General features: G+C 38.4%; 1 protein-coding gene across 3 annotated transcripts in view; it reads left to right on the forward strand.

Annotated features, from left to right (window-relative positions):
- ZDHHC20 (zDHHC palmitoyltransferase 20) overlaps nucleotides 1-23,523 on the forward strand; it is a 48,810-nt gene that overhangs the window by 20,965 nt on the left and 4,322 nt on the right. For 2 of the 3 annotated variants that reach the window (XM_074569402.1, XM_074569396.1), the window contains exons 3-12: nucleotides 3,221-3,315; nucleotides 6,863-6,983; nucleotides 8,010-8,079; nucleotides 9,224-9,256; nucleotides 10,088-10,208; nucleotides 16,436-16,568; nucleotides 18,176-18,302; nucleotides 19,564-19,653; nucleotides 20,799-20,914; nucleotides 21,325-21,402. In XM_074569402.1, the coding sequence (XP_074425503.1) occupies nucleotides 3,221-3,315; nucleotides 6,863-6,983; nucleotides 8,010-8,079; nucleotides 9,224-9,256; nucleotides 10,088-10,208; nucleotides 16,436-16,568; nucleotides 18,176-18,302; nucleotides 19,564-19,653; nucleotides 20,799-20,914; nucleotides 21,325-21,362 (944 nt within the window). In that variant the 3' untranslated portion in view covers nucleotides 21,363-21,402. Of the gene's footprint in view, nucleotides 1-3,220; nucleotides 3,316-6,862; nucleotides 6,984-8,009; nucleotides 8,080-9,223; nucleotides 9,257-10,087; nucleotides 10,209-16,435; nucleotides 16,569-18,175; nucleotides 18,303-19,563; nucleotides 19,654-20,798; nucleotides 21,211-21,324; nucleotides 21,403-23,523 lie in introns of those variants that run through there. The other variant, XM_074569386.1, reaches the window with a different exon arrangement.

The following is a 23,523-nucleotide window of genomic DNA, read 5'->3' on the forward strand; positions in this document are numbered from 1 at the left end:
ACTTTCTAGTTTCTTCCAGAAAGGCAAGATCTATGTGTCAGTTAAGGAAGCCTGGCAGAGCAACGATGTTGGTGTTGCATAGTCAGATCTCTGGCTTTAATACAAATTCAGTGCCTGTCTGACTGAAGCAGGTGCTCTTAAATCTATCAGAGAAGAAAAATGCTTGATTAATTAATGAGACTGACAGTATCATTGGAACCTGACTGTTAGACTTTTAATACCTGTCACCTGCACGCTTTTTACACCTTCAATTCTAGAGAATGTCACAGGCATCCTGCATGCATGAATGCATGGAGATTGATCTTACCATGGAGGATGATCTTAAAATGAGATGTTAAGTGGTTTTTTTTCATTTGAAATGAAAGCTATTTTAAGTTTTTTAAAGTTCTTATAAGTTAACTCGCAATAGCCAGGAAAATAACATCAGAAGGGTCAAAAGGCCAAAGTACCAGTGACATTGCTATGTAAATCAATAATGTGCATCTTAGCAAATATATTGTGCTCCATATTTCAGTGTACTGTGTTCAAATCCTTTTACTCCAGTACTTAATTACAACTTTTGATTAAATTAGTGGCAATTTTTTCATCTCATTAAGGCTAGTTGTTTTGTTGTAACATTGTCATATTCTTGTCTAGATTTATATCCATTAGGATAGGGGAATAAAGTCAACTCTGAATCCCTCAACAATATAATATACTTGTGCTATATATAATTTCCTCTCTGTAATGTGACTCTGTCTTGGAAGTAGTGTTAAGAATGATTCAGAAAAGGATGTTAAATCTTAGGAGTGCTTAGCATATTCTAGGAGGATGTTAGGAGCATGTCTTAAGACATTGTCTTCCTGAGGGCATAAATTATGGTCTAATATGCATCAGTGCCTTTAAAAAGAAATGACTTCACTCGGTCACAGCATGGCACCAAGAATCCTGTATTCCCTTCGCTTAGCCAGGACTTCCTCGTGACTGAGTCTGGCTGAACTGGCAGTTATTGGGGTTTGACGTTTTTGACGTATTTTCCATCTAGCTTGTAATTACAAGAAAATGAGCTGAATTAGGAATGAAGCTGGCTTATATTTGTACTGGAAACTGATCCAAGATGCTTCAGGGAGTAGTCTGCAGAGGAGATACTGCTACCCAAAACGGTGGGTAGATGGACTGCCAAAGTAAAGCTCTCCAAAATGGTGTCTTTCCTCCCTCTCATTTACTGGGGAGTGCTGACAGGACAGATACCTGTAACCACAGTAGGAATGGCAGCACAGGAGTGAGAAAAGCAGCAAAAACTTCTTCAGCATGGACTGCTGATTGCAGGCTCTTTCTCCTCTAGCCTGGGTGGTGCCCATCACTGGAACAGCTGTGAAAGCCTTGCTCTTCCTGGAGTTACTCCAGTTTGGCTGCTGAGGACAGGCCCTTGGCTATTAACAGTGGTGACAGATTGCAAGACCTTGGTTATTGCAAGAGAGTAAGAGCACTTTAACGTCTGCCCCTTTCTAGTAAATACTGGTAGCACTGGCACAGATCTGCACCATCACTGCAGCCAGCTGTGGTGCCTGTTACTCTGTGTGTTGTTTGGGCATTTACAGCCTGTGACAGACTTTGAGGTTCTGCTGTTTGAAGTATTGTGTGTGCACTAAAAGTAATCCTTCAAAATAATTTGAATTCTGGGGATGATTTTTATGGACAGAATAGAACTGTTTACTGTGTAAGTTAGTTTTGCTGTGCCTTGCCCTCCCCTGTATCTCATTTGCTCTTTCCTTCTATTCAACTCCTCTAACCCTCTTCTTTCCCAAAGCTCTGATCTATGCAGCTGATTCCACTCCAATTTTGTGTCCGTTTCTTCTCTTTTACAAACCATTTTCTCATACTTTAATTGCTTAACTGCATTATGCTTGAATGTGTATAGTAGGGTTTTAATAAAAGACAATTTCTAATTATGCAGTGCCTAGTACAGTGATACACGAGTTCTTTCCTATCTGGATGACAATTTTAGAATGGCTTTAGAAAAACGTTTTGCTTCTTGCATTTTCAGTTAGCTCTACAGCTGAAAATTTGCCAGATCTGTCTGTAAGGTTGGAGGAGCCAGAGGCAAACATAAAAAGCACAATTCTCTGAAGAAAGCTCAAATACAGTTTGTTTGGATTTTTTACTGTAACAAGCAATGAAAATCCTGAAAGATGATAAATTAAGACCACGTCTTCAGTGACTGTGCATAAGCATTTTCTGAGCTGTTGGAAGTTCCCAAAGTTTCGAGCCTGTTTTGAGACCCACTAAGTGCGTCATATGGCTTCTTAAAGGACTCTCTTTATGTGCACGGGGAAGTAGGTCAGGTTTCCTTCTTCCTGCAACTAAAGATAATATAAGTGAAGATAACGTAAATATTTAGTATGACTTCTTTTCTAAGGCTTGCTGTTCTGGCACAACTGATCTGTTTCCTTTTGACAAGTGGTAAAAGAAACTGTTAGAGGAAACAAGATTGGAAGAAGCTTCCTGAGTTTTAAGGTCTGGGTCTCTGGTCTTTAAGGCAACCACATCACACAAACCCATTCATAAATTGAGCAAACACTCTACTAAAGCCACTTACATTTTGTTGCCGCTGTGACTATAATAGCAGGACTCTTCCAGATTATATTCCTGTGATGATTTGAAAGAAGATACACAGATAATTTTTAACTCCGACAGCTCTCATCTAGGAGTGCAGTCCTCTCCAAACCCCTGGTTTGGAGTTTTTACTGTCATTGAAGACCAGTGCCTTCTACAATGGCACAATACTGTGCCTTTTCTACTAGAAGTAGAAGTTAAATTGAGTTCTGTAGGTCAGTTATCAAATACTTTACTATAATCTAGAACAGAATTGTAGCATCTTTTTTTATCCAAAAAGGTTTAGTCGCTTACATACCACAGGTGAAGCTGTGTTCAGTTCTCGTTGGTTTTGTTTGATTTGGCTTTTTCCCTTCAAAGTCTGTTTTGGAATGGTACATAAAGCTTATTATTTCCTTTAGGAATAGCAACCATTACGTTTGGCGATTAAAAAAAATAACAGAGAAAAAAAAAAAGTGTGCACTCGTAGAGTACTAAGTGTTCCCAGTGAAGGGGGTTTAATATAACTTAATTTTATCAGGTGATTCATAGTGTAGTAGTTCAGCCTTCATCAAAGGTCAGGGATTTTATTTCTTGTTCTTTTCAGCGATTTTCACTGAACTCTTATTTGTATATTTTATTGCAGTTGTCTACCTTGTGGTTTTTCATCTGTCATTTGTCATGTTTGTATGGTCCTATTGGAAGACAATTTTCACATTTCCTGCATCCCCCTCTAATGAGGTAAATATAACGTTAGAAAAATGTCAATGCCTTTTTTATAAATAGCTGAACTGTTTTCAGTGATGAAACTTGTTTGCAGTACTGCATGATTCACCTTTTGCTTCTCATCATCTAAAATAGAACAGCATGACAGTGTATCATGAATGAAAATTGTCAAATTACTCTTAAAATACTGTATAGTTTGTGTCATGACATTTCCTTTTACAAAATGCCTGTTTAATTCACTGCAAGTTTGACAGTCATGCACAGTCCTTTGCTATAAAGTAGCTTCCTTGAAACCTGAACTTTAACACCAATAAATCAAATACAGTAACAACATTTTTATATTTCAATTTGAGACAGTTTTGACCTTTATTTGGGTAAGAAAAAGTAGTAATGCAATGTATACTTGTAACCTGGAGGACTGAACCACTTACTACTAAGTCAAGGGTTAAGGTTTAGTAACAATTGAGAACTAAATACATAAAGGAGCTTTACATAATTGCAAAAGAATGCATGATGACTGTAAGAAGTTTTGTTTTGAAAAAGAACAGTATTAATTGTAATAAGTCTGAGATGGATTACCTTGTTTTCTGTAAGGTGTGTGTATATAAGGATTAAATACTGGCACCAAATTTAAAATACTTCCATTCCCTGGTTTTATAAAGCTTTTAAAATGGCTAAACTGGGGTTTTGCTTGCTCCATGGCGGTTGCATTTTTATTCTATTTTTATCAAGACCAACTTTTAGTGCTAATGTCAACCTTAAACATTTTTGAAAAGAGTTAAAACCATGCTTCTAAGGAAAAGGAAACTGTGCTCTGCAGTGCTTAATTATGGCTTAGAGATCTGAGTCTTAGAAAGCTGTAGGATATCAAGTGAAAAAAGCTAAAGACAATTCTGCTGTTCAGCTAAAAACAAAGAGTAGTAATGAACTGTTAAACCTAAAAATTCAAAGGGACTTGTCTATAGGGTGGTTTGTTTCGGCTTTATCTGGGATGCTTCTGTAGGAAGCAGCTAAGCAGGTTAGCTAATTAAAATGTCTTTGGAACCATGTTATTGCAGGTTTTGTAAAGCTATATGAACTAGAGCTGCTCATAAAGCTAATGCCTAGTAACTTTTACTGTCTGCTTGGATTCTTCAATAATAGAAAACTTCTGACAGTACTCATCCTGTAGTTGCAGTAATGTTGTAGCAAGCTTTTTATATTTGGTGAGTGAAAGGGGTGGTTTGGGCATATGGCATGTAACGAATATCTCCTGTATCAGATGTGGGGGTAGATCAGTTTTAATACAATTTGCTTCTAGAGCTAGCTTTAAAAAGAAAAGAAAAACAAACACAACCTACAACAACAAACAACAAAAAAACACACATCAAAACTCCCACAAAAATCAATCAAATTAAAAAAAAACACCACCACTTTTTCTCTCTCTGGGCAAGTCCCTTTTGTTCATGTACCGGTGAGTACTTAAGAACAAAAACCTGACTTGAGAATCTCCCCATTGTATGAGAGTGTAAATGTATATATTTTTAGTCATTCAAATTAGCCATTCTTGCAAAACAAATAGCATCCTGTGATCTTACTATTGAACTAAAAAAAGATTCTGCAGCTGCTGTTGTCTTAGTGTAATCCCTGTACACTTGTCATAAGAAAGAACAATCAACATTATACAAGATCCAGAAAGAGGAAGGAAACAAAGGGACTCTTTCTGTTTTCAATAAGAACTGCTGCAACCTCATTGGAAATTCTGTTAGCTATGTGGTAACAGACAACTTTTGATGTCTTTGAACATATCCTGCCATTGTCCAAAGAGGCTGTGCCCTCTTAATTTCTGAAATTAGAACAAAAATACAGCTGTTCAGAAAACAGAAATCCTCTCCAGGATTTTTGGAGTGATATTATGATGTTATTTGGACAACTTAAAAAAAGTTTTAAATGTTATGATTTAGTTCCTTTTCTGTGCGTTAATGGTTTGCTATAGAAACGTCATCTAGAAGTAGTATTTTGTGTTTAATGCCACCTGCTTGATTGCAGGTCATGGAGACAGGCATTCGGTCACCTAGCAGACTTGCAAGGGCAATAGGGAGGAAGGCATATTGCACTGCTGCTTGCTGGCTTGATGCTTTGTATCAGTCTTAAACTTTTTATGGGAGCATCTCCAGTTTTCGTTTTTGAGTAAATATCTAGCTTGGAGACGGATATTAAAAATTGAGATCAAACTCTTTGTGGTGACTGAAATGTTAAACTTTAATTGCAGTCTTTGCATAGATTGATCCCATTTCTGATTATTTAAAAGGAGATTATGTTTCACGTTGTATCCTTGAATGGTGGACAGGCTCAATAACTGAGATGATACTGTATGTAACGGGAGACTTAACTAGATTCTGTGAGATACCAGGCAATTTATTTGTATTCTGGATTAGGAAATAACGCAGAGAAATTGCAGCGGTGTCTTACTGCATCCTCCTTTCTGTAAGTGGAGTCTTCATTGTTGCTTGCCAACTTACTGTAATCCAAAAGAGGAAAAAGTACAGGATGAGAGGAAAATGCATGCGAACTAATCATATACATGTTCTTGGTAGGAAAATATGGTCATATTAAACCACACTAAGCCAGTTTTTGTTCCAGTTGCACACACAGCATTTTCCACTCACTACCATGAATACTTTGTCTATGTGCACTCATAAAAAGGGCTCTTGTAGTCCATGCAGGAAGCTCAGAGTTGAAAAGTGCTTTGGAACAGAAAAATACCAAAGGAAATAGTGAGTTTAGCCCCAACTCTGCAGGGGCTTGTCAGCACACTGGGTTTTGTGGGTCTTAATGGTAAAGATCTTAATTTCAGTTGGATACCAAAGTGTTTCACAAGTGAGTAAAAGCACTCCAGGTTCTTCTGGTAAAGCTTTACACTTCAGTGAGGCTTCAAGAGGAATGCTCCTCATGCTTTACTCAGAATTGTGTAACTCTCTGAAAGGCTTTGCTGAGGTTGCATTCAATACAGCTCATGGATTTTGAGACTAGTTCTGACTACTCCCAAGTAAAAATTCTAGTTAAGCTCTTTCAACTCCTGTGCTGAAGCCATGAAGCCCGCCCTCCCCCGCCTTTTTTTTCCCCACTGTGGCTTGTACCTCTCTCTAAGGTTCCTCTCTAAGAGAGGAAGTCAGATAAGAGAACTTTAGCGCCTTGGAGCAGCAAAGGACTGTTGCACGTTCCTCTTGTTCACAGATCACTTAATTTATGCTTATCAGGAATTAAAGGAAAGGTTGTACCTTCTTAAAACTCCTGAGTATCTGGCTCCTTTGTGTTGGAGGGAAAATGCCATAGAAAATGCAACAGACATAAATATTTATTTATTTATTTATTAAAATATGCCCAGGACCATCTTGGAGTTTTGAGGGTCTCCTGTCATTCCTGTAGTATTCTTTTTTCTTTATGTGGGTTATTTTGGGTCTGTGGGTGGGGGTTGTCCGAAGACATAGTATTAAGATACATAGGGTCTTTTCCTTACAGCTCGACTAGAACACAAAGTAATAATCTCTTCCTTTCATTCCAATTGCTCTCTCCCTCCTAGTTCTGCTTGTCAAAAGCTGATAAAGAACAATATGAAAAAGAAGAGAGACCAGAATCCCAGCAGGAGATTTTGAGAAGAGCTGCTAAAGACTTGCCTATCTATACGACAACAGCATCGAGAGGTGAGATATAAAGATAATTCTGTGCTCCTGAAGCACAGACTGGTAAATAAATCAGTGAAATCGATTTGATGTCACTGCGTGAACAATCTATTAAGCACATATTGCAAAGAGTATGACCTTGTTTTGTTATTTGTTTGGGATGGGTTGGTTTTTTTTCCCCCAGGAGAAACTGGAGTCCTTTGTCTGAGGATCTCAGCATGTAGGCAGTGTTTGGAATTAAAAAAAAAGAAATCATCCTCTAGCAAGCAGATAGATGACATTTATCTCTAATTGTGGCTATAAAAATAAACGTTGCAAAGAAATACACCTAGAAATAGAGAAAATTCAACTTTTTACTCAATTTTATAATCATTTATATCCCCCTTTAAACTTCTTTTTCTGAGCTGTATCAGTTCAGCAGGAGGAGAAACATCATACTTAAGGCTAGAATTTAAGAATGAATAAATACTCTTTCATTCCCATCTGTCATTCAGTACAAAGTTAATTATGAGCTATTTCTGTATTTGCCTTTAATATGTATAGGCATTCTTATTTCAACTTATATATGAATGATTTGTGAAACTGCAGTCTTGTGTATATTCATTTAAAAAATCTAGATTTATGGGGGGGGGGGTGTATGTGTGTTTCTCTTCTTGAAACCAGCAATGCTGTAGAGTTCTCCAGAAACATAAACTACTCAGAATAACTGTTACCAAAGTTTACTGTGGCTTTCCAAAAATCTTGAGGACGCCTGGCTTTTTGAATACAAGCCTCCCTTTAAGGGAATCCCAGTCTTAAGTTCCTGGGAAGCTCTTGCCAGCTCTTAGCAGTTCTGCTTAGCTGTAGGTGTTGGCTTTCCTCCTCCTTTCAAACTGCCTGTGCTAGTGTCTTATTTCCATTGATAAGAGCCTGAAGGCTTGTTTAAAAATATCCAGGAAAGATGAGGGGAGTGCAGAAAACTCTTTAAGATTCAGTTCATGTTAAGAGGGAAAATGTTTGTAAAATTAAATGAGTTCTAATGACTTGACCATTGCTACTTGAATGCAGCAATCAGATACTGTGATCGATGCCAGCTAATCAAACCTGACCGCTGCCACCACTGTTCTGCATGTGACGTGTAAGTAACTGAATCTGAAATGATGGATTTTCTCTCTCTTGCCATCGTGACTTCAGTGTGTTCATGTCTTCAGCCTGTCACCCCTTGCATAACAGCAGGTTTTACTATTTGTTCCTCCCTCAGACCCTCAGCACCTGGATTTCACGAAAGAGCCAAGTTCCTCCTCTTGGGGCAATATTATTATTGCAGTCCCATTATCCAAAGTGGCAGAACTTTGTAAAACAGTGCTTATATTAAAAAATAAAAAAATAAAAAACCAGCAATTGAGAGAAAGTAAAGAAAGGCAGGTCTGAAATACTAGCACCAGCAAATGCTTATTATAGAACTCATTGTATCTTGCTTCTGCCACCTTGAAACGGATGTGTGTTACTAATAATGCTAAAAATCTTTATCTCAAAGATTGACAGTGGAATTACACGCCTTAATGATTTCAAAGACATCACTGCTATTCCCTAGCCTCATTCTGAATCATCAGAGGAGTCTGTATGGGCACTGAAGACTGAGGCTATGAGTGAGACTTCAGTAACCTGAGCTTGAGGAAGCCTAGTTAACTAGAAGAACAACTAAAATCAAATTTTAGCAAATACAGTGAATGTGTGTCTGAAATATCTAGTATCTGTCCTTATACTAAAGTTGGATGAAAATGGCATGTGGACTATTCAGATTACCCACTGTGCTGCTCTTTTCCTCAGCTTTAAAAAACAAACAAGCAAGCGTCAAACAAAAGGTAGCAAAAATAGCCCTAAGGTAGACTTAGTTGAAGTGAATGCCAGGCTAACAGACTTTATCGACACAACTCTAAAGGGCCCTTTGGATTTGTTTTCTCTCAATGTGCACATAAAACTAGTGTGGCTTAATGAACTATTACATGGTGTTACTCGTTAATGCTCCCCATGTTAATTTAAGAGACTTTCTTCAAAACTCTTCTGAATCTCACTTGGTCCTTTTTTGGGGTAAAAGGATGGCTGCTATAATACGGCAAATTGGCATGATTGAGAAGGCCTTGGAAAAGATATAGTGGGACAAAACACTTAAAAAAAACACCAAAACAACACAAGCCCTGAACCTGTAGAAGCTAAAAGTACGTGTCTTAGAAAGACAATGTATTTTTTTGCTTTAACTTCCTGGAAATTTTGTCTTTCAGATGTGTACTAAAAATGGACCACCACTGTCCATGGTAAGTTTATTTAAAAAAAAAAATAATCAGTATAATAATGATGAATTAGATCCCACATGATGAATTAGATGCTGCTTCAAAAATGCAATTTTGAAGTAGAACTTGATGTTCACAGAACTTCTTGATGGTTTAATATGTGAAAATAAATCTTGTTCTTAATGTGTGTGCAACATAGAGTTGTAGGCCCAGTAGCCCAAATCATGCGGTTTCTCCTTATACAGAGAAACCCTGGCATTAACAAGACCTACAAGGAAACAGCATTTCTTTCTTTTGCTTAGTTTGGTATTGGTACCAGGAGAGGAGATACCTACTACACTGTGAGAATCAGCTCTTGATTCTAGATGATACGTAAGACCCGCTCAGACAGTTACTCTTCTGCAGTTTGTATTCACTGGTAGTCAGTAAAAAGATTAGCTGCTATCACTATAAAAGTACTGCTATCGGTAGTTGACTTGAAGGTGGTTTTGTAACCAAAGCAACGTTCACTGAAATTGATGGAGAGGCTCATATGACTGCAGTTAGTTCATAGTGTGTGAGGCGCTTCCTATACAGGCTGTATGTATCATATGCTTTGCCAGCTCATGTCCTGTCCTGTAGAACTTCATGGGGGACAAAATTTATGTGAGGTGCCCAGATCATTTGGCCTGAGGAAAGAGACTTCATTCAAAATGGTGGCTTAAAATACTTCTGAAACACTAGTTGCCAGCTGTTTTGGACATACCACTGACATCATACACATGTTATGCTCTGCAAAAGCTGAATGTATTGGGGTTTATTTTATTTTATTTTTTGTATATCATAGTAACCTCTTTCTCTTTCCCCTCCTTCTAGGGTGAATAATTGTGTGGGATTTTCTAACTACAAATTCTTCCTCCTGTTTTTAATGTATTCCTTACTGTACTGTCTGTTTGTTGCTGCTACAGTCTTGCAGTACTTCATAAAGTTTTGGACAGTAAGTTCTAAGACTTTTTTTTGTTGTACATTTGTTTAATCTTGCATGTGTTATTGGAGGCTGCATCAGCATGTTGTCACTAACCATTTACTCTGTTCCATAGTTCATTACCATTAACAGCATCAATCGAAGTGACTGAAGCAGGAGAACCTTCTGAGTATTAATGAATTAAATGTATTACACTGGCCAGGATGAGTAATTAGGGGAAGAAGTTCCAGTGAGGACACTGTGCAGTTTCTCTGCTCCATCAAAATCAAGTGGCACAGCTATGGGTTTTTTTGAGTCTATTTGGTCTAGATCTGTAGGTACAGAAAGAACTGGCTATATCAAACAATTACACATATATGTATGTATGTATATATGCACACATGTATATGTAAAAGTACTGATAAATGTGAAATATAAATGGCAATTTATATTGTTATTTATAATGTATCTTCCTAAACTTTTTTATGGGTAATTGCTACCAGATAAGGCAGATTAATTTCTTGGGAACTGATTGAGCTCTGTTTTGGAGTCCCTACATAGGCGTGTCTGAACGTCATACTAGTGTTTTTTGTTGACCTGATACAGGTAGAATGCTAAGATACATACAGTGTTCATGATAAACATCTTCCTTGCAACTGTTACGAGTTGTCAAATGATCGATACACATACGTCCATCTTACTAGATTTAATAAAATTTATGTGAAGGGCAAGCGTCCTTGTACGTCAGTGTTATATTCCTCCTATCAGGTTTGTTCCAGTCGCAGTCGAGGCTGAACAATGTCTTCTGGTGTTGCTCCCTTTCATCTCCAAAACATTGTACTGTGCCCTCCTGTCTCTACACAGAAGAGCTAGCATCAGAATTCTCTTAGTCAGCTTCCATTAACTAGCATGGGAAAAATCACTGTAAGTGGAAGGCTCTCCATCACATCTTTATAAGTAAATAACAGCACATATATTTCTTAGATGCTAGTTGCTGTCGGAGTAGCTGAGAAAAGCAGTCATTATCTGTAGCTGTAGAAATAAGCTTTATCAGAGCAAAAAGATATTGCCAGGTAAGAGAAGCTTGATCATGTATTCAGAATAGCTGTACTTTGAGACAGTTGGCATTAGACAGGTAAGATAAATGATGCAAAAAGTACCTACGTTTGTGTTCATCTAAGCCTATGGGTCGGATCTGCCAAAGTACTATGTTTCTCTTAGTCTGACAGTTCTGTATAGCAGCCTGTCACTGGAGAGCAAGGAACTATGTGGGAATTGAGCTGTCAGTATTGTGTGAGATGAAGGCCATAAATGTATTTATCAGTCATAGCTGTGGCTTGACAGATATTTCAAATGAAATGGTCTGATTCTGCTGTTCAGTCCTGTTTGACTGTAAATAGTTAAATTTTTAATTTGTGAATGTGCCACTCCGAAACATCTGCCTGGCTGCTTTCCAGTGCTTTGTATGCAGTTTCTAATGAAACTGTAGATGCGCTCTTACATATTTACCAGTCAGTGCTTGAGCAAAGAAAATTAATTTGCTTTGTCACCTCACTTTGTAAGTGTTAGTGCCACAAAAGTCTGCAGGACATCTGACCACAATGAACATTTAATACCAGCATTTGCAGCAAGCCTCTTCCAAAGCCCATCGGACACAATATTGAAGTGGACGCTTAAGCAGAGGACATAAACTTAAGAGGGATTTTTTTTTTAATGATCTAGTTGTTTAAAGTGCTTCCTGCAAGAATGGGCTACTTCTGAAATGTGACAATAGACAATGTAGTTGTGTGCTTGCACTTGTTGCTTTCATATCTGGTTACTTCCAAGACAGAATCTGTTGATGCCATGATCTTATCATTAGAGTAGGTCGCTGACTCACTTTACTCATTAAATCACTTGTTACATAAAGCTAATATTCCTCTGATCTTATAATAGCCTGATTAAAGTAGACTTCTGGAATAAGGTGGCAGCACCATAATCATGTAGGCTTGCAAAAATTAGTATGTCTCTAGCATGTAAGCTTTTACGCAAGTGCTGTTGACTGCAGAATAGAGTCCTGGAAGGTTCTACATCTGTATCCAGATCAGATCAGAGCACTCCTGACACGTGCTGTCTGTAGACTGCTTCAGTGCATTGCTAATGCTCAGCGTTGTCTGCTATAGCATCAGACAGATTACTGTTTTGACATTTTCTGTTGAGGCTCTCTAGATGTTGGTTTTTCCCTCCAAAGCTTGGCGATGTTATAGCATCCCTTCAGAAGGTAGCGTTTCTTTTCGTTTCCTCATAGATGTTTTTCAGAGAAAGTGTGCAACAAACTGCTGTATATATCCAGTGTTGGGGTGGAAGATGAATGACTTCTTGGGGAGTGTAGCCTTGGTCACTTCAGAACTTGTACTATGAGGTTGTGAAGGTGTGTGATAACTGCACGGATTTTAGCAATCCATTGTTTTGCACTGTTAAAACTTGCAGAGAGACACAACACACCTATGCAGGTACTTGCAAACATTGTGAGACAGGCTATCTACCTACCTCTTCTGTTGAAAAAAGTCTCTGTGTTTCCCACTTGCACATGCAAGACTTATACATAGCATCTTTCATGCTCTATGCAGAAGCGCTAAAGAAAGATCTCTATACTGTTCATACAGTGGTGGAACAGCCTCACAGGCTGTAAATGTTTCCCACAGGCTCACACGCTGATGTGGATGTTAAAAATCTGTTTTGTAGATCAAGGGAACAAGAACGACGCCTTTTTTTATACTCTTAACTGCTTTCCCTATACTCATGAAATTTTTATTTGTACCTAGGAAGTTGTTAAAGATGAGCAGATAAAACCTCAGTTTATCCAAATGTATTTGACACAAACACCAGCACTGGCTGAACGCCCAGTCCTTGATGCTTTGTTTACATAGTGCGTGGTGGTACTCTTATTCTTCCTGCGCTCCCTCCCCCTTGAATCCTGTTCCAGCTGTTTTCAGTGTCTTTCATTGTCCTCCAAATTATTTTGGCAATCCTGAATATAGCGAATTCAAGAATGCGATAGGTGTTCCGGATAGATGGCACAGGCTTCTGCAAAACTTTGGTTGTATTAACAAAAAAAACCCCAACCCATGACCAAAAAAAAAAGAGTGATTCCAGATCCTTACTTAGAACTCATTCCTCTTGCATGCACGCATAAGGACATATAGCACGTTTTCTGATATTTTTCTAGATTGAAGTTAAACCTACCTACTAAAAGATGAGTCAAGCTCTGACAGCACTTTTTTTTTTTGTTGGGGGTTTTGTTTGGGGTTTTTTGTTACTTGACATATGCTCAAATGACTATGCTTATGAAGGAGTTTGTAGGGGACTCTTTTTAGAATAGCGACTGGCTTCGGTCTATTATGTGTGCTAAGTAGCCTAAATTTTATTGTGCAGATTGCTTCCCTTTGTAAGCTCTGCAGCTCTCTCACCTGCAAGTCTCTGCTTCTGTGCTGCTGCTGAGCACAATGATTTTAAATAACTGTCTGAAGCTTGACTCTCTTTTCACGTGCTGTGGCACGTGGACTGCTGCTAGAACACAACTGTTATACGCAGTCAAAGCCTGCGTGCTTCTCTCCAGGAAGGAATTGTCCTTTTTTGAAAGATGCTTCAGTTCTGCAACTGAACAGTCAAGAACTTAAAACCAGTGGCTGAAACTGGGTGGTCAGAAGATGTGAATGCTCCCTGGGGATAATGCAGATTAATCATACATAATTCAAAAAATCCTTCTCCAGATTATAGAGCTACTGTTTTAAGAAGATGCAACTGGAATAAACTTGTATTTTCTGGCCCACAGAAAACACAAAATCTGAGCTGCTACTGCTTTTTGAGCTTCAAAATCAACTGGCCTGAGGATTTTTTTATAGAGAACTATTTTGTTGGCATATGCAATTCCAAAAGAGTCATAAAAATAGAAGTTACAAAAATCAGTTAGGAAAGTGGGAAATGCTGCAGTGTGTTCTGAGGTAGGAGAAATCATCATAGCTTTAACATGAAGCTTAGGAATAGGCAGCAATTAGAGTACGTGTTTTTCTAGCCTCGATTTCAAAGGATTGCAAAACACAACATAGCTCTGCAGCAGGGAGGAGAAGGGACTGCTGCACAAACTGTCTAAGCAAAACTGCATCCAAAAAAAAAAAAACCAAAAAGAGGCATTAAATAAGGAAACTGAACTTAGATAGCAGTTCAGAGAGCTGGACTCTGCTATCATTTGCTTACTCTAGCGTGATCTGATGGTAGCCAGCATTTTTGAAAATGCTGTATGTATCTGCCCAACTCCAAAGTAAAAGCTTGAGCTCTCCTTAGACTTTCTGCGCAGATTAATGGAACTTAAAAGCCATACATTTTGCCTACAACAGATTCCTTAAGAGCTAGCATCTTAGCTAAGACGGCTAATACCACTCTTTAGGTATAAAGTTTGGAATTTAAAAGCAATTTAAACTAAGCTTTCCTGTTTCTTGCTTTATTTTCTGAAATACTGGTTTAATTTCAGATGTTCTGCTAAAGATACATTCCACAAATGGATCTCAATTATTGAAGGATATTGGGAAGAAGAAAACCTGTACTGACATGTTATGGGTTCTTTTTTTAAACAAAAAATTATGCAAAGAACGGCGATTTTTTTTTTTAATGGTTTTGACTGAAACTACATCTAATGGCAGTAGATATGTTCTGAAGTCAGAAAGATTTTGTAATTTATAAACCATTGCTTTATTTCTCTGGAGTATTCTGAGCTTTTCAGACCCTTATGAATGGTTTCATCATTCAGAATATTCACATAAACCTTACTTGCGATGAAAACAACTAGCAAAGAATGCACCTGGTGTAGTCGTGCTGTTCGAGCTGAGGAACCTCTTGAAAGTGATCCAGCCACAGTCTGAATAGCAGTACTTCTATGCTTCAGTAGAAAATTTCATGCCTTGGAAGTTAGCAGTGTGCTCTGATGTACTCTCCCCTCCATTCTCTTGGAGAATGGGGGCTAAGGCTGCTGATGGGCGTTGGAACTCGGCATGTCCGAGAGCACGTGTGCTCACCAACCATTTATTTCTTAACAAAGCCTATGCTGTTTTCAAACACTTCGTCTTAACATAATACTAGTGTTTAATAAATTGTCTTTGTTTGCGCAAAGCTTTGCCGCAGGAAAGCTGCAGAGAATTGTCCAAAGGTAAAATCCAATATTGCTGTAATTATTTAAATACTGTTCCTACTATAATTTTTCAGTCATTCATGGTAGTTATTTACACCATCACAGAAGGAAGGAGACTTGTAATCTGTTGCCTATGAATATAGGCAATGTACAGCGATATAGATATACCCTGTGTGTGCTTGATCTTAATTGAAACGTGTTTTAGTCTTAAAAGAAAATCAGCCTTAGATAGGCGGTTATACTGAATGAGCTAATGGAAAAAGTAATGGCAAAAATGCTAACTAAAGAGATGAATAAAAATAGCCTCTCTGCTTTCATAGTGCTGTTAAAGGTCAACTACTTAAAAGTACTGTGATTTTGAGGATATAGAACTATATCTATATATAGAATAGTATTGTTACAAATCCCATTGGCCTCTTGAAAGTGCAAGCCTAAAAATAGTGGGGGCTGGGGGTGGAATCAACTATCCAGTGTGGGTGGGAGATTGGTTTTTTATATGGTAGTTGTACTGAAATTGTTTTTCATGTAGATCCTCTGGTGAATCACTTCTGCCTGGTCAGAAACAGCAAATTTATTTTGCTAGGTACATGCTGGTTGTTGTCTAAACCTTAGAGGTCATCAAAAATTGAAGATCTGTCCAGGTCTTGTCTAGAAGTTGTTCAGTCTTGGAAACGCAGTATGACAGCCATTTCCCTTTTACGTTCCTTACACTGGTTCAGAAGTAGGTTCAGTGTTATTACCTTTCCAGGAAAGGGTTTGGAAGTTTTTGTTGTATTTTCTTCCCTTCAGAGGAAGTGATTTTGGACATGTTTTCTCTGTGTCTGCACAGTTAACATTTTTTTAGTATAGGATTTTTTTTTCCTTGCCCCCTACTGTGCATTTAAAAAATTAACCCTTGATCATACACAGTGCTATCAAACTGATGCGCATGCAGTCATGACGCTAAACTTGGGTGGAAGGGGTGCTTTTTTCCTTTGTGTAAAGCGAGGTGAAAGACCTATAGCAGAATGGGTGTGGCAGAAAATCTTTAGCGATAATACTGCATTAGTTGCTAAAAAATGTTAACGTATTAATCTCTTTCTGTCTTTCTCCCCAGAATGAATTGCCAGATACCCATGCAAAATTCCACGTACTGTTCCTTTTCTTTGTGGCTGCCATGTTCTTCATCAGCATACTGTCACTCTTCAGCTACCACTGCTGGCTAGTTGGCAAAAATAGATCAACCATAGGTCAGTTAATTGGAATATGCAACTGTTCCTTGTCCAGAAAACCAAGAAGTCAATGACAATGTGAGGCCTACAGGATGTGCCATCACATATAAATAGAATTTTTAAATACTATGCAATAAGAAGCATATTTGGTGAAAGTAATTAAAGGTGAAATATATGGGGAAATGAAGCATGTGTAGGGGTCCTCTGCTGGAGCCAAGCATATGGATTCATGATAAATGTTAATTTCCTTTGTTTGTATTTTTGAGGTCTCTGAGGCGCTGCATTTTTGTTGTGTTTTTATACAGTGTTAAATATGTAACACAATTGCTACTTGCCAGTAACTCTATTGTTAGAATACTTTGCCCCAGCCAAGGTGAAGACTCTACTGCATATGAATGTACTACATTTTGAACCAGACACAGGAGAATATTCTTAAATCCTTTGAAATAAAACGGAGACCTTGCTATTAGGAAGTGACTTGTAAAAGCAGTGCAGTAAAAATGGAAACACTGATGCACATTTCCTAAATAATAAAAGAGATTCCCATAACTTCCATGCTTAAATGTTTTAAATGGCATTGACCAGCATAAGCAAGTTATGTGCATTAGTTAAAATATCTGAAGTTCTTGCTAAAGCATTTTTGAAAGTGTTTTTTGTGGGGTGGGGGGGATGGGGACTGGTGGGTATTTCCACAACTGGCAATATCTTATATCTTTCAATGGAAGTTAAATTTCTGTCCTCAAAATTAAGTGGGTTGATTGAAATGGAAATAATGTTCAAGTTGCTAGAATTTTTTGATGGACAAAAATGAGGTTTTTTGATTGCTTGACAGGAGGATTGAGTCCTTTGTCTCTTGATGTATTCACAGTCTCTTTTTTAGCTTTGAAGAAAATTTTAGCATCTTCCTTGCCCAAAAGTCAATGATCATAATTGGCAACACAGTCAGTATTTTATTTACTCTCTGGATCATGATTGTAAAAAGATAAGCTGTTGGTATGGTGAGAGCAATGAGTCTTCTCGGTTCTTGGCCAAGGGTGTAACCTGACTACAAAAATGGTGGTGGTTGGCTATAGTTCATGGTGTGTCTGTGTTTCTAATGTAATAGATCTTATCTTTCTCTGATACCACAGGATGTTTTTAATTCAACTTCAGACCTTAACACAAGTGGAAAAAACTATCCTGTATGGGTTTAGGTCCAGTAGTGCTTATGGTAAATTGCTTCTAGAAGAGGGAAGCCTGCTCAAAGGCTTCACAGGCGCTGTCATAGAATCATAGAATGGTTTGGGTTGGAAGGGACCTTAAAGATCATCTAGTTCCAACCCCCCTGCCATGGGCAGGGACATCTCCCACTGTCTCAGACCTTATGTTAAATATAAAGAGAGAAAGATGACTGTTGAGCTTATGTGAACTTTCTTGCCTTTCATTTCTATTTTAGTCATTTAACCCTGTGATATTTTTTTTAATGGTGATTATTTGAGGTGACTCTTCCCCACTCCCCCATAATACCCATCGGGATTGCCTCAGCTTGCCCGACGCTGTATTAACAATAGAGAAGTTTGAGTCTGTTTATTCATCTTCCCTGACTCCTTATCACTCTAGAGATGTTGCCTGTTTTTCTTTTACAGAAACATTCCGTGCACCCACATTTCGAAATGGCCCTGATAAAAATGGCTTTTCTCTTGGATGCAGCAAAAATCTGAGGGAGGTTTTCGGAGATGAAAAGAAGTATTGGCTACTCCCTATCTTTACCAGGTATTCAGTCTGAATGGGAATGAATTGGGGAATAAATTGATTCCATGACTCTCGCCTTGCTTCCCCTTCTCTTAAAAAACAAAACACAACTGGAAAGCCAACTTGTAAATCCTGCACGATTAATATTGATGGAGGGAAAATGTGCAGGAGACAACTAAGCAAACTCTGCACAGCGTTTTCATTCAAAGACAAGGGCCTCAGTGAGAAGGGCCTTCTAAATATGGAAGTTTGGAAAGCTTTGAGAAGCGTATTTCAAAAATTGGTGGCACCATTAGTGTCTGATTATAGAGCGGAAATCAGCAACTCACAGGAGATACAAATGCTTAAACTTCAGCTGCACTGAAATATCAGTTTAAAAGCACCCCCTCTTAGCCCTGAAAAAACTTGATGGCTTTCCTGTCTTGTAGATGACAGTTTCAGTATTGAAAGCCGTCTGAAAAAATGCATGTAAATAAGCAGCAGTGCAAAAAAAAAAAAATCTGATAGGATGCAAAATACTGGTTTTAAAACTCCAGCTGAGCCAGTGTTAGGGACTTGCAGACAAGTGTCAGAGAAGCTTGATGAAGCAAGACTGACCTGCTGCCTACTCCCACCACTCCAGAAAGTCAGCAGAACAAAGCAGGTGCCGTGTTTCAACACTGCTTTTGCAGGATTGTGTGTCAGTTGGTGAACCCATTTTGTGAAGCTGAGGTCTGATAGCAAACAGCAGAGGTAATAACAGGATCTTAAGTTGCCTCAGCTGTTCGCTGAGGTACCATGACTTTTCATGTGATTAAAAAAAGACAGAAGCTATGTTGTAGATGGATCAGTCTGTTTTGCCACCAGATTTTATCCTGATTAAATTTGCCTTAAAAGAAGGCTTAGCTAACCTCAGAATGATGGGTGGAGGGGAAAGCATGGCCACCAGAATATTATTTATGCTACAGCTTCTGGGGTTATAAATACCAGATAGTCTGACTACTTGTGCATGGTGGTTTGGGGGAAGACTAGGGCTACAAAACACAGTGATGTTTCTGAAATACATAGACTAATGCTGTGCTCAGCAATCCATCCTGAGTGACAGGGTGGGAATCATTTGCGCTGCAAGATTTAATTAACTGATCATCTGGCTTAGTGGTAGAACTGCCTTGCTCAAGTCTGGAGTTCAACGCTGCACTCAGTAATTGATTCGAGCCTGTAGTGTTTGCCTTTTGCATGCATGCTTGTTCCATTAATTTAAGTCAACTACAAACAGTGATTGGAATCTTTGTTTCTGGTTTAGTTTGGGCGACGGGTGTAATTTTCCAACTCGTTTGGTGATTATGGATCCAGAGCAACTTACTGTCTCAAGCCAAAATGAACCTGCTAAAAGGTAACTATAGCATTTAAGATATTGATGTACTCTACTTCATCTGGAGAAAAAAATGTTTCAAAACTATCTTTTAATTTTTTATACTTCTTGTCATCTTCAGAGTGAGTTTGTAAGTCTTCAGAGAAGGACAGAATGGATCAATGCTAAAATATGGTGCTGCTTGTGCAGAAAGTGTGTTTCTTTGTTTTGACCTATAACAGAGGCTATGGCTCTAAGGAAGCAGTAATACAGAAAGTAAGAGAGCTTACTGGCTCTTAGCAACGGTCAAAAAAGTCCTAGGGAAGATTGAATAATGGTCCATGGGAAAAAAAAAAGAACCTTAAGATATTTTTTTGAATGAGAGAAAGGCGAGGTATTATTTGTATTTCACTTCCTGCAGCGTGCTTAAACAACGGATGCTGAGACACAGCTTGCAAGAGAGGTAGATCACTGTGGCTATTGCTGGTTTTTAGCACTGGAGTGTTTTTAGCTTATCACTTTTTATCCCTCTAAATTTGCATGTTTTGCATCTTCAGTGTATTTTCAGGAAGCCTGCAGAGGATTCAAAGACACAGGAGTATGTGAAACTTCTGGGGGTGTTTACATTTGCCATTTTAGAAGTCTTTGGTATAGTTTGGTGAGTTTGTAGCTGCAGGTTGTTGTCAACAGCAATCACCTGAGTTATGAGGCATTAGGGGAGGTTCAAAGGCAAGACTGAGAAGTTGCTTCCAGTGCAACATAACCTGCGGAATTTACACAAGAGCAGGACCTTTGTGCAAGCAACAGAGTATCCTTTTGCATTAGGAAGATGTTCAGCAGAAGGCCCTAGCATTTACTGGTGGGAAAAGATGGCATGACGTTGTTCTTCCAGACAGTACTGGTTTTTAACTGTGTGGCAGTAGCATTGTTGTCAGTATGCCATTTCTTGTCTACCTGTCTGTGCCTTTTTTCCATTAGAACTGTGAACGGCCTGTGTCAGGCAAGGGTTTAGACTGATGACTGGCACAAGCCTATAGGAGAATTTGGGTTGGGGGCAGAGGGCCAGCGTAGGGGTTTTTGTTTGCTTTGCTCTTAAGTGATTTCAATACAAATTTTCAATACAGAAATGTCTGAAATAAGCAGCTACAGCTGTTACAGAATTCCTGTTGACTTTGCTTACTTTTCAGCTCTGGAGCCAATCAGTCCTTTCCTCCTCGACCACTCAGCGAATCACAAAATCGATTGCTAGCCAGTGACAGTCAGTGGGTGGAAAGTGGCCCCGAAGAGGAAAATGTTAAATCAGGTAGCCTGCATTGTAAGACTTGTGATGATTCTAGAGTTTTGTTTGTGGTGGGTTTTTCCTTTTTTTTTTTTTTTTTATTTTTTAGACCTAAAACATCTTTAGGAATTGGTTGGAGTCAAGTAGAAGAAAATTTGTTCCGTAGAATCAAGTCAGCATGTTTATAAGTTAAGGCTAACTTGTGTCTTATGCTCTAATCCAAACTAAATTACTACACTAAGGTAATGGATAGATAATTCTGACTTTCTCACTTCCTGTTCTGAGATTTTGGATCTTTTCACATTTGATTAGGGGGAGAAAAGTATTTTCCTAAAATAGGCACAACATGATAAATGTGCTTTCTGGTTTGAAGTCTTTGCTATTTGTTGTGCAAATCTGCGAAAACACATAATTGAGATTCTCTCACATTTTAGGGGCAAAAAAGAATATTATAGTTTCATTGGAAAGCTGATCTCGGCTTGTTACTAACCAACCATCTCAGTGAGAAACAGGTAAGACCAACATAATTGATTGCCATTTCTGTATAAGTAAACTAAAATAGATATCTTGAAGTCAAAAGTCACTAGTCATGGAATGCAGAGGAGTCCTCTGATGTTGGATGAGTAATAGAAAAGTCTAAATAAAACTCAGGATGGCTGTCCAGAAGGCAAGAATGGGAGTAATGCTGTAGTGCAGGAAACATGGGTTGGCTAGATCTGAGATGAGTCAACCTAATCCTGTAATTTAAAGTGAAGTGGGTAGTGCTGGATTTGTTACCTGACCAGGGAAAATAATCTAATCTGCTAAATAGGCAATTTCAAGATGAAGTCCTCACTTGAGGAAGCGATATTCTTAAGGAACAACTCCTTAACTGTCTTTTTCTTAATTGTATATTGGTGGTCTGTGCTGTGCTTTTATACTTTAAGGAGCTGTGCGCGCACAAGGAAGTAAGGTCAATAGGTAAATACAGGTGTCTCCATACAGACTGCTTTGTCACACTTGGAATTGACGGTGATCTTCTTTTATGTAAGAGCTTGGTGCACACTTTGCATTCAGGAAATACAGTGAGTGCTGCTGCATATATGAAAACTTCCCTTGGTGTATTTCCAGTGACTAAATTAGACATCTCTTATGTTGACTTCATGCTGTGGTGAGCTTATAAACTCCCATTAAATGTTTCTCTCTGGAAGAGAAACTAATCTTGCTTGGACAAGTAGCAACCATAGATGCTGAAGGCTGGGTCATTTACCACCTCTGCATTTTTCTGTTTTCTCCCTCTCTTTCGTCCCCCCCCACCCCGCCCCACAATAAAAAAGTGAGACAGAACTTGCAATGAATTCCCATTTTCTTTGGAAAGAAAACACAATATTTGAGTTTTGTGAGCTCAGTAATTTTAGGATCACTTTTTTTTTCTTTTATTTATTTTTTTTTAAATAAGCCTTCTGATATAGAGTCATTGTTTTGTTGCAGCTTTAGGGGTTTTTTTTGGTTTGTTTTCAAGAAAAGAAATAATCTGTCTAAAAGGTCTTTGTGGGGGATGGTGTGATGCCTTGACTGAAGTTGGTCAGGCTGCTCAGTGTAAACTCATACAAACCCAAAATTAGACTGGTCAGTGGTCTCCTAAAAAAGCTACTCAACCATGAGAACCCACCAATGATGAGTTTTCCCTTTGCAACTTTTCTTAACGCTTTATATAAACGTGCAAACAAATGTCCCAAGCAAGGGACTCCTTTCAGCCTCTAGCTATGTAAAAACTAATCTGATCTAAACAGGTTATTAAGGCTTTTCTGTTCTTCATAGAAAGGACTAGATAACTTATGAGAGCAGTTCATCCCAGCAACCTTTGATAGGGTGTTATAGACAGGTCTTAGTCTTTCTTTCCACTGACCTAGAGAGGGAGCATAAGTTACTAGCTTAGGCTAGACAATTAACTGGTTATAGTTTGGGATTAATTTCCTTTCTGTCCTCCCTCTCTTCCTAAAGTCAAGCCAAATTTAGTAAAGGAAGATTGTGTACTTTTTGTTGCACTTGGCCAAACTGCTGTAGCTTTAAAAGTTGTATAAAGAAATAGTGCATAATTGCACTCAACACAAAAGCATTTTGGTATGTGTTATTTCAAGTAATAGTTAACTCATTAGCACAATGTTTCAGCCGTTCTGAGTTCAGTTGGATTTGATCACAGTTTCTGTAGGCCAAGGTGGTTAATTCCAGTCCCCCTGCAATTGTAAGGAGCTATGCAATAGCTGTGAGATCCAACATCTGTTCCATGCACTTCCGCATACCCTGTAGCAGACTGATAGTTGTATTTTTCAGTTTTAAGCCTAAAACACACAGCAGAAGCAATCAAAGTTATGGCTGGCAAGTAAAATTCCCAGATTATTCTAGAGAAAAGAGCATGATTTGCGAAAGAAGGCCAGTTCCCCAGCCTTACCTAGGCAAATACCATTTCTGTCCCCATATCTATCAATTTAATTTAAAATGAATGAGCAATTATTGGAATCAGGGATCCAAGAGACTTCAGCCACAGGTCAGTGGTGATGGATTGGCGTTCTTCGTGCAGATAATCTTCTAAAACATAAGAGGTTTTTAAAAAAAAAACAACAAACACACACCTCCCAGAAGCCTAATTATGA

Source organism: Larus michahellis, chromosome 1, assembly GCF_964199755.1.
Source record: "Larus michahellis chromosome 1, bLarMic1.1, whole genome shotgun sequence".
NCBI classification, from domain to species: Eukaryota; Metazoa; Chordata; class Aves; order Charadriiformes; family Laridae; genus Larus; species Larus michahellis.